The sequence below is a fragment of the Arachis duranensis genome, chromosome 4 (assembly GCF_000817695.3).
Source record: "Arachis duranensis cultivar V14167 chromosome 4, aradu.V14167.gnm2.J7QH, whole genome shotgun sequence".
NCBI lineage: Eukaryota > Viridiplantae > Streptophyta > Magnoliopsida > Fabales > Fabaceae > Arachis > Arachis duranensis.
In genome coordinates this window covers 18,386,571-18,398,476 of record NC_029775.3, presented here as the reverse complement: position 1 = coordinate 18,398,476, position 11,906 = coordinate 18,386,571, and the positions used below count along the sequence as shown (strand labels likewise).

Here is an 11,906-nt window from a genome sequence, read left to right as displayed (position 1 = left end):
AAAAATCGATAATAACAATAATGTTAATAATAACAATGATGATAATGATGATAATGAAGATGAAAGAGAAAAAATTCAAATAAAAAAAAAGGAGAAAAAAGAAAAAGTGGTGGTGACCACAGCTATGATAATGAAAGAGAAAAATGAGAAAAAAAATAGAAGAGAAAAAGAAGCAATAGCAACAAGAGTGAAAAAAAGATGCAGCATGAATTTAAAACTCTTTATAATAATTTGGTTAGACTTAGTTACATATTTGGTATTTGCTACGGTACGATGATAAATTAATACGTACCGATACGTTTAAAATATGGACAAATAACATCAAGACAAGTGGAATTTATTTTCCACGTTAGCATTTAATTTTTTCTTTTTTAAATATATAATATATCACCACTTTTACTAAAATACCCTTTTAATTAAATAAAAATAAAAAATAAATTTTATTTAATTTGAATGAAAAGACTTAAACATCTTTCCTTTATTTGATTAGACAAAAATACCCTTTGAATACCCCTATCTTAACAGCTTCTCCCCTAAACCCTAGCTTCTCCACCACCGCCGCAAGGACTGCCGCCGTCCGTCGCTCTCAAGCACTACCATCGTCGTTTGGTCGTCCGTGCTTCTTCCTCCTTCAAGAATCGTAGCTTCTTCTTCCTCGACCTCGGCGCGTCAGTTCCTGGTATTCATCTGCTCCATCGCGCTCCTGCCGCCGTCCATCGGGCACTCAGTCACCATCGTCTTCTTCTGGTCGTCGCAGATTCTTCCAACCCACCACCATCTTCTGAGTTGTGTTCGTCGCCTGGCCTCTGTCTCCGTCACGATTCTGCCCCCTCTTCTCAGACTGCTCAGTAGAAAAATCCATCTCCATTCCAGTTTCCTTCCTTCGAGTTCAGAGAGCAGAAGCTCAACCAAGATAAAAACCCTAGACTTCGAAGGTCAGTTCACTGCTATATTGGTGTTCTTGTTGTGAATTGCAGTTTGTTTAACCCAACTCCTTCACTTTCTGCAATGATTGTGAACAAGTACAAGCTTAGGGGTAACATTAGAAGCTTCAATTTGGGTGGTATGGATTGTAGTGTAGGAGTTATTGCCCTTGATCTTGCTAAGAACATGCTTCAAGTTTATAGGAACACTTATGCTGTTGTTGTTAGCACTGAGAACATTACTCAGAATTGGTACTTTGGGAACAAGAAATCTATTCTGATCCCAAATTGTTTGTTCCGTGTTGGTGGTTCTGCTGTTTTGTTGTCCAACAAATGCTCTGTTAAGAGAAGAGCAAAGTACAAGCTTGTTCATGTTGTGAGGACTCATAAGGGTGCTGATGATAAATCTTTCAGGTGTGTGTATCAAGAACAAGATGATGATGGCAAAACTGGTGTTTCTCTCTCAAAGGATCTTATGGCTATTGCTGGTGGGGCCTTGAAGACTAACATCACAACTTTGGGGCCTCTTGTTCTTCCAATAAGTGAACAACTTCTGTTCTTTGCTAAAGTGAAGCCTTATATACCTGATTTCAAGCTTGCATTTGATCATTTCTACATTCATGCTGATGGGAGAGCTGTGATTGATGAGCTTGAGAAGAATCTTCAGCTTCTGCCTATGCATGTTGAGGCTTCTAGAATGACACTTCACGGATTTGGAAACACTTCTTCAAGCTCTATTTGGTATGAGCTAGCATACACTGAAGCCAAGGGAAGAATGAGGAAGGGGAATAGGGTGTGGCAGATTGCATTTGGAAGTGGATTTAAGTGTAACAGGGCAGTGTGGTAGGCACTTAGGCATGTCAAGGCTTCACCCAAGTCTCCTTGGGAAGATTGCATTCATAAGTATCCAGTGCAGGTTGTTACATAGCTTTAATTTCTGCTACTCTCTCTGGTACACATAGCATAAGCCAATAATCAATCCTATTCAAGGAGATAATATATAATGTCTCAGCTGTTCAATCATCACTTTAGAAGCCTATTTTTGTTGTTATTTTTAATTATTCTAATGCTTCTATTTTAATTACTTAATCCTTAAATTAATATTTATGTATTTGTCACTGAATCCTTTATTTCACTTGGTTACATAAAGACTAATGCTAGATTTATATCAGTAATATAATGACTTTTGCTTTGCCTTGCTATCATGTATGAGATGCTACTAAGTTTGGTTAATCACTGTAGTCATCAAACATTTTGCTAAGTTAGGCATCGTTTTTTCTTCTGGTAATTATTTGTGTTGTGCCAACTGGAAGAAAACCTGTCTCTGTTCCTGTATCTTTCTTTTTTCTTTTTGTTCTTCTTGGGTTTGATGTAAAGGCACCATTTCCCCACTAAATTGGCATTCACTACCTTGTGCCCAATTTAATCAGTTCAGATGGTTTTTTCCTTAACATACTCTATACTTGTATCTAACTAATCTAAGTACCTTGTAGTATGAAAATGTTTTAACCCTGGAGTACATTTGAGTATGTACTCAACAATATTTGAGAGGCCTAAACTAAATGGTAGTATGTCTGTGTTTTGTACAGGATGATTCTGAAACTGTTGCAATGATCAAGGAATTGTTGGAGACTCGTATTCGGCCGGCTGTTCAAGATGATGGTGGAGACATTGAATATCGAGGATTTGATCCAGAAGTTCTTAATAGTTTGTTATTTTGGTTTTGAAGCACAAGGATGAAACTTTTAGGAAGAGCATCCAACTACGGGCACTATAGAATTATATTTGTACCAAGTTAATTTATTTATTGTGGTTTTTATCTAGGGATACTGGAATAGTAAAACTTAAGATGCAAGGAGCATGTAGTGGGTGCCCAAGCTCTTCGGTGACTTTGAAATTCGGCATTGAAAATATGTTGATGCATTATATACCTGAGGTAACAAGTTCTGGGATATCTTCTTGTGCTGAAATTAATTCTTGTTTCCTTCTGGACTATGCTTATGCTTAGAAACAAACTTTGTTCTGCCCTTCCAGTTTTTTTATGTTTTGTTTGTTTTATTTTTAAAAAATAAAAAGAGCAGCAGCTTTGTTTTTGGTATGCTTGGAAACCAAAATTTATAGTGTGCCAGTAACTTTGTTTTTGTAAGAAATTGCATCTTCCCAGAATCCTATAAGCTGTTGAAACTGGTTGGACTATTTTAATTATAGTGCAGGAATTTTTTGTTATAACTAGTGATGTAAGTTTATCCCATTTTTGCTTTGTTAATTGCCTGTAGCTTCTGGAGAGTAAGATGCAGGAGGCAAGATCAAAGAAGGATACTTAGAAAGCAAGAGCTCAATCTGCAAAGTTTGTCCAAACCATTTTCTGATTGACTCGCATTTTATTACAGTCTATTCCTAATCCCTTTTAATCCTGGTTTTTGATTAATGTTCCTTTAGCACTTCAACCAAGGTGAGTGAGATGCTGGGAAATGTCAATACAAGTAGTGTTCTGTCTGCCTTTGAAAAAATGGAAGAGAAAGGTGAATAAAAATTATTGACATTACTCATTAGTTGTTCGGGTATTAAATATATAATAATAGTATGCTGGTCTATCCTTGATGTATGCCCTTGCTTAAATTGGATTGACAGAAAGATATTAATGGTTCTATGCTTTGTATCCTGCTCCCTTTTTCTATATATATTTGACATTTGCATTCATTTCAACAATCTGAATAGTTTTATTTGCATATTCAGTTATTACGATTATGCTGAACACAAACTCTGTGTTTTATAGATGTTATGCTGTTATGTGTGTGCTATTCTTATTTCTTAAATTGTTGTAGTTCATGCAATTATAGTCAAAATATATGGTAACAGAAGTTTATGAGTAAAACTGAAGTTGGTATAGTTGAACATTTGCCTAATCAATATGTGAATAGTAGTAGCTCAATTGGAAATGGCATGTATCACTTGGACTCTTGGTGTTGCCTTGTTGGAAGCAGGGAAAGCATATTCCACCGGATTCGGGTTTCGTGGTTTGGAATTCCTTCTAATGAAGATAAATCCCCTTATTCTTTTTCTCATTTTGTTGCTTTCCTTGATTATCCTACTCTGTGCTTTATCATGTGTTTGCAATTCGATACCAAGGTTCTTCCGGAGGAAATATCCTCCCGTTTTCAGACATATCAATTTTTTTTATCTTGTACACCTTTCGTTTATGATATAAAAGAGGAATTTTTTAATCTTCTCTCATTTTTTATCAATCACTTTTAATAGGTATATAAGAGAAGTGTATACTAACTACTAAGTAGTGCATATAAGATCTCTCAATTGCTATATTTGTGTAGCTCCTACGTCTCGCCTGCTGACCGACTTCATGTCATGTTTTCAGCAGTTACCTCTTGATGCTTCCATTGGATTTGTGATGTGAAGGTGCTTTCCAAGTTTATCAGGCCGGAGGAAACAAATCGCCCGGTGATGATCAACATTTAAGCCCAATCATTCATCACTTCCATTTTAAAATTTTGTAATTGAATATCTTGTATTCTGTTAGTGTTTTATCGGTAGCACAAATTTTGGTATTCTTGACTTGAATTGTCAAGATATATTTTGTAGATTAAGGCAGCAGGGTGAAGTAGATCAAAGGTTCATTTTTGTTTTAAGGTATCGAGTTACATGTTACTATTTTTTGTTCTTATGTAATAAATGTAACTTTCTGATTTTGTTCATCTAATTCTGAGTCATGTTAAATATTATAAAAGGGGAGTATAGATTCTGAAAAAAACTCAGTGGGTAATTTTGAGTCATCTAACTCCACTGTTTATATGCACGCTTTTATAGTCCTTTATCATTACTCAATATGATATAAAACCAAATTAACAAAAATGGGTTCAAGACACAAGACTAAACTCACAGATTCGTCTTGAAATAAGACAAGTTCTTGCTTACATTTTCAACAGAACAACCAAAGCAATAATTGAGACCAGTTAATAGAGCTCCAACAAAAGATACTGCCACAGTAGTTAATAAAATTTTGAATTGAATCTAAATTTAAATTTCTCATCAAATTTATGCCTGGGGTAGAAAGTTCACCCCAGCATTTGTCACTGATGATATTTCAAGTTCACCCTGGGGTAGAAAGTTTCCAATTATCATCATGAAGCCAGCACAAATCTCAAGGAAATCCAATGTTGCTACCAAAGCACCTCGTCTGCACAAACACAACATTGAGCACATATATCTACCTAATTATCCATTGAGACTAATTAACAAACATTTGACGTGCATATTAGCTCGAACCAACAAATAAGCAAACCATCGAACACTTGGTGTGCACAGGAAAATTCATAGAAGGGAGGGAAGAAGAAAAAGAAAAAACGCACGAGTGTTTCTCTGAATTCTTATTGTGCGATCTTGCACTCCTGAGCCCTGATTTGTGCAGCTTCGGCCTTGAGCTTCTTGCGCTCCTCATTGGCAACTTTAAGGGCTTCTCTGCGAGCTTCGTCCTTGCGCTGCGTCTCGATCTGAAGCAACTCCATGGCAAAGTCATTAATAATCACCAAAGCCACAAGGCCCTTCAATTCAGCACCAGATGCACCACCACTCCTCATCAAAGCTTCTTTTGCAGAAATAAGCTCATATAGAACAACTCCGAAAGCATATACATTTATTTTGGGAGAAACACTTCCATATACATATCTGCAAATAAGAGAATCCTATTATTAAATCTAAAAAGCTCACTTTCCTTTCTAGAATGTGAATGTGTGAAGTTAATACTGAAAAACTTCTACTTTTATTGCTTCTAATTGGAAACAAGGAGATGTAGATCAATGAATATTCTGTCAACATTCATAAACTCATAACTATGTACTAAATTAATGGGGAAAAAAAGAACTACCAACACTTTGCAAGTTTAGTTAATGTATAATAGTTAGCATACTTTAATCCTTAGTTTGCCAAAAGAAATTGAATAGATAGAAAACAGTTCATCATACTCTAACAGTATTATCATACATAAAACTTGACTATGCATGCAGCATCTATTCAAGTAAAAGAACTGCAATTTAGTTTCTCATTAATAAAAAAATATATGCAACTTTTCTTTCAAATACTTGTAATCAAAACTAGTAACACAGAGAAATTATGAACCTCGCCATTGAGCTCTCCATAATAGACTTCACCAAAACCACCTTGACCAATCTTTTTAGCCAAACTGAAGTTATTTGTGGCATTGGCTAGTTTCTCATACGAAAACTCTGCTGATTTTTCTACCTTAACACCCATAATACTAGTATCATCTGAAGCTAAAGTTCTGTTTTTGGCATTATGAGAGGTTTCGCCAGAAAGAGGGACAATGTATAAGAGTTACTAATCCAAGCATGCTATTAGATAAAATATAAGTCGAAATCCATATACCTTGGCGAACAAAGTTCTCGCTGGAATCTTTAGCTACCAATTTTTTGTTCCACATCTTCTTTCTTCTGTAACATTTAACATAAACACAAAATACCAATAACAGAAGTGCTGCTACTATTCCAACAGATATTCCACCAATAACGCCACTAGATAGACCTTTCCTTGCAGAAACAATAGAACAGCACAAAGTCCTTACCTTCACTGTCTTGATATCAAACTCAAATGAAAAGAATGATCAATGATAGAAAAACTGTGCTGAGATTGTCAAACCTCCATTGCTAAAAAGGAAAATGAAAACAGGGTCATTAAGTTTAGAAGATCACTGAAAAATGAAATTTAAATAGCTTGGACAGTAAGGTTAAGAGAAAAGTTACCTTAGTTTAAAGGGCACATAGTTTCCATTTTCGTCTGTAAAAAAGCGAAATGAAAGGAGAATGTGAGATATTATTCACTTCAAAATTTTGAAGTTCCTCGGAAACCAATTTGAAAGATCCAACTATAAGAATGATGCTAATAAGTTAAGCATACTCTTAACAGTATTAGAGACAGATTAATTAACACTTATTCAACAATGGTTTATCATAATCATTAACAATGGAGTAATTCATAGTAAAAACAGTAGGATTCACAGATTAATTAACACTTATTCAACAATTATTCAACCCATAACAAATTCACAAATTAACTAATAACAATTATTCAGTAATTGTTATAAAAAATTATCTGGAATCTAGAAGCTCTAGAACAGAGCAGAGCAGATCTTGAGCAAGAGGGGGACAAGGACATGACCGAAGGGATGACAGGTGAAACAGAGATAGCGCCGGCGACGATGGAACAGAGCTGCTCGACAGAAAAAGGAGGCGAGCCTGGCGACGATGGAACCGAACTGCGCGACGGTGCTTTCAAAGCTAAAACAGTAGCTTCAAGATGGTGGAACAGAGCTGCACGATAACGACGGTGGCTTCGAAACTCGTTTCGGCGACAGCGGCAGGAGATGGACGGAGGTGAGGGAGTGAGATCGATGACGGAGAGAGGAAGGAGGAGCTCGAGGGTGATGGGAAGGATGGGTTCGCGTTTAGGCGTTGTGTGGTGATAAAATTGTGAAAAAATAGGGAAAGCAAAGAAATAATTTTTATTGATTATTGATTGATTGAATAGAACATTGTGTTGTAAACTATGAGGGTAAAACTAAATATATATAGAGCATTATCCTATGAAAGATAAAAGTAAAGATAAGATAAGAAGAGAAGATAACATAAAGATAAGATAAGATAAACTAATAAAGACTAAAATTATAACTGAATTTATGTATTCTGTTGGGCTGAATTTGTGGGCCACAAGACTTCTTTATTGTTGTCATGGGCTAATATAGAAGAGTAGTTTAATACGCTCCCGCAAGCTGGTGGATGGAAGATGTCAATAATCCACAGTTTGGATAAGTTCCAATGAAATTGTTGAGGAAGACGTGTCTGACGTAGTGATGCGGAGGAAGATGCGTGCGGCGGAGCTTGAGCTGCTGGTGGCAAAAATATAAAAGGAGATGCTGTACTTGAGCAGCGATCTTCAAAAAATGCGCGCAGCGGAACTTGACGGCGGCAAAAATATAAAAGGAGATGCTGCACTTGAGCAGCGATCTTCAAAAAAATGCGCGCAGCGGAGCTTGAGCTGCCGGCGGCAAAAATATAAAAGGAGATATTGTACTTAAGCAGCGATCTTCAAAAAATGCACGCAGCAGAGCTTGAGCTGCCAGCGGCAAAAATATAAAATGAGATGCTGTGCTTGAGCAGCGATCTTCAAAAAAATGCGTACGTATGACGCAATAACTTCAAATGGCGCATAGAGCGCGATAAAAAAAAGAGGGCGCGTGGAGCGCAATAAGAGTGCAGATGAAACTGCTAAAACATATGCAGATTAAACTGCTGAAACAAAATGCAGATATGACTGCTGAAACAGAATACAGACGAAATTGTCGGAAGAAAGGAGGCGCAGATGGAATTGCTGGTAAAGAATCCGGGTAACCAAAACTGAGGTAGGATTTTCACTTGGATGCCTTTAACAAAGATTGGTTGGATCTTGAACTGAATTGGAAGATTGATTATTCATTGTGAGAGGAGGTTAAAAAAGATGTAGGGTGATTTCTCACCGAAAGATGATAGCTTATGTATCCTCTTCAAGGAGGATACCAAGGCTCTGATACCATGATAAAATTGTGAAAAAATAGGGAAAGCAAAGAAATAATTTTTATTGATTATTGATTGATTGAATAGAACATTGTGTTGTAAACTATGAGGGTAAAACTAAATATATATAGAGCATTATCCTATGAAAGATAAAAGTAAAGATAAGATAAGAAGAGAAGATAACATAAAGATAAGATAAGATAAACTAATAAAGACTAAAATTATAACTGAATTTATGTATTCTGTTGGGCTGAATTTGTGGGCCACAAGACTTCTTTATTGTTGTCATGGGCTAATATAGAAGAGTAGTTTAATATGTGGAGTTAAGGATAGGAAGAGGAGAGAAGAAGAGGAGCAGAGAGAGCGAGAGAGAGAGAGAGAGGATAGGAAGAGGAGAGAAGAAGATGAAGAAGAGTGAGATTTCAGTTTATTTTTTTAATATGTTTAGTACTAATAAAGAATAATTTTAATTTTTTGTTTTTTTAATATGTTTTTGTTTTGTTGTTTTAATTATTTGAATCTATAAAATTAAGATTAATTGAATTATAAAATTTGATTAATTTAAAAGGATATTTTTGTCTAATCAAACAAAGAAAGGATGTTTAAGTTTTTTTATAAAATTAAATAAATAAATATTTTTTATTTTTATTTAATTAAAAGGGTGTTTTAGTAAAAGTGGTGATATATTATATATTTAAAAAAGAAAAAGTGGAAAATAAATTCCACTTATCTTGATATTATTTGTCCATATTTTAAACGTATCGGTACGTATATATTTATCATCGTACCGTAGCAAACACCTAAATATTTATTTAGCTGTAGAAATTTTTTCAAAAAAGAATATAATACAAATATAATTTTTTTAAAATTTTTTGGTTTTCTTTATTTTAATTATAAGCATTTTAATAAAANTTAAAATTTTTTTAAAAAATTTATTTAAATATAAAAATTTTTATTTATTAAAAAAAATCTTTTAAAAAAATAAAAAATAAATACTTTTTTCAAAAGCAAGTTACTTATTCCGTCAAAATCTTCACCTTGTTTTTTCCTTTTCCCAAAATACCCTCTTCCTCTCGCCCTCTTCTCCCCTCGGTTCTCACCCCAGCCGGTGGAACCCTCTCTGCTTTCACGCCATCGGCAAAGTCTCGCTTTCTACTCTCTAAACTGCCTGCCTTCCCTTCTCTTCTTGCTCAAGTAAGTGGCTTCTTCCTTCAATCTCATAAGAATTCTTTTATGCGTCCTGGAGAAGGTGACTGAATGTTTCATGCATCCAAGTGCACTTCATAGTGAACTTGTCGATGCAGTCCTTCGGAGGCAACACACCTAATAACTCTTGGAACCAATCCCATGCAGGTCATTCACCATCAATGTACTGCTAAAAATCCGTCAGGCATTCGCTGACATACTGTTCATTAATGGGAAGGCCTAACTGGTACGCAATATCCTGTAGCGTAATCGTACACTCCCCGAATGACATGTGGAAGGTATGCGTCTCTGGCCGCCACCACTCAAAAAATGCACTGACCAGCGGCTCATCTAACCTAAACCAGTGGTCATTGAGTCTCTCGAGATGGGCTCAGCCGAGCATCTACAGGTACGGTATGATCCTGTCGTCTATAGACATAGCATGCTGCCTCCTCATGCTGGTGATATATCGATGGGCTGCATGACGATGAAAAATTTTCTTAGAACCATGACAATTAACAAACCAATTCACCAAAAAACTATTAAGTAATGCCGACCCTTTTCAAGAAAATCATATCCAAGTTATATCAAAAATCACCTAAAGCGGACAACTCTATTAAAAGTAAATTTTAATGTAAATTATATTGCAACTAGTGACAGATCCAGAAAATTTTGGTAGTAAGGGCAAAATTTATATAACGTGATAATAATTTTTATAATAAAAATAATATGTGTATATAAAAAATTAAATATTAAATTATCTATTAACCACTATATATCCCTGAAATCACAGAAAAACACACAAACTCATAGTAAAGTCCAGAAAAGTGAATTTTAACTAAAAACTAATAAAAATATACTAAAAACTAACTAGATCATACTAAAAACATACTAAAAACAATGCCAAAAAGCGTACAAATTATCCGCTCATCAAAAATAAATAATATTCTTTTGAGTTGATTTTTAAAAAGAACACTAATTTTGTTTAAATCTGAGAATTGATCATTCTAACGAATATCTAATATAATATTTTTAAATTAACGATTAAGTACCAAAAGTTGAGTAAAAAATTATTGTGGGGTGAAATTTAATAATCTAATAGGAGCAAATAAATATTATTATCATATACTACTCAAACAAATTCCAAATTGTAGTGGGGGCGCTTGTCCCACACCATTACCCTAACCGTCCCTCAATTTGCAACCATGGACATAAATAACTTAACATTCAATAGTTTAATAAGATTGTATTAAACCAAATTAAATTAAATTCTAACAGTACATAATTAATCTAATATTCAAGACGTAAAGTATAAAATTAAACTAAATTAAATTACATTAATTTAAACACTAATATTTAAGGATTAAATTAAATTAATTTTAAATAAATTAAAATTAAACTAAATTAATAGCTCGTTAATCTAACCTTTATGAATTAAATTAAATTAAAAAAAATAAACTAAAATAAATCTTTGCCAAACTTCTTTTGCCTATCTAATATAACATTCGAAATCTAAATTAGATTTATCTAACTCCAAAATAAACTTCTAATATAGTTAATCACTACTCTAATTAAATATTGTTTATCACTCTTCCACCTTGCATTTGTACTTTTAAAATACTAACAAACTACTAAATTACTACTCTAACCAGCATTTGTAATAAGGTTCTAAAAATCGGACCGGACTAGCTAGTCTAACCGGTTCAACTGAAAACTGGCAATACAAACGGTCCGGTCCTCTTCCTATAACCGTTGGGAGAAAACCATTAAAAAACCGTCAAATCGGTCGATAACCGGCCGGTTGGGCCGGATCGGTAACCAGCCGGTTCCCCTAAAACGACGCCATTTTTAAATTTAAAAAAAAATGAAAACCAAACAGATGCGTGAACCATCCCCCCTTTTCCCCATTCATCATCTCACTCCATTGTCGTCGAACCCTAGCCCTCTGAAGCAAAAGAACCCCAAACCCTATCCCTCCATCATCGCCGCCGTTCTGAGGTCGTCGGCACTGCCGCCGTCCACAGGTCCTTAGCACACCCGCTTCTTCCTCTTTCCCGTGTCAGGAACCCAGTAACTCGACAGATCCTCTTCGTCTTCACTGGCTTCTCGAACCCAGGTGAGTGCTGCTCATCTTCATCTTCTCTGAACTTGTTCTTCAATTTTTGTTCCATATTTCTTTAATTCATCTTGGGTCTTGGCTTGAAATTTGGTTCTTCAATCC

The 11,906-nt window shown here is 35.0% G+C and overlaps 2 protein-coding genes across 2 annotated transcripts; one reads left to right on the top strand and one right to left on the bottom strand.

Annotated features, from left to right (window-relative positions):
* Nucleotides 1–955: 955 nt before the first annotated feature.
* LOC107483635 (3-ketoacyl-CoA synthase 4-like) lies at nt 956–1,896 on the top strand. The gene has a single exon (XM_016104247.3). The coding sequence runs from the start codon at nt 1,009–1,011 to the stop codon at nt 1,768–1,770; it is 762 nt and encodes a 253-aa protein (XP_015959733.1). The 5' UTR covers nt 956–1,008; the 3' UTR covers nt 1,771–1,896.
* Nucleotides 1,897–4,973: 3,077 nt separating this feature from the next.
* Nucleotides 4,974–6,302, bottom strand: LOC107483634 (chitin elicitor receptor kinase 1-like). The gene is made up of 3 exons (XM_052260470.1): nt 6,054–6,302; nt 5,325–5,603; nt 4,974–5,115 (listed from the first exon to the last, which is right to left on the bottom strand). Exons 1-3 carry the CDS (start codon nt 6,134–6,136, stop codon nt 4,974–4,976), a joined length of 504 nt encoding a protein of 167 aa, XP_052116430.1. The 5' UTR covers nt 6,137–6,302.
* Nucleotides 6,303–11,906: the final 5,604 nt, after the last annotated feature.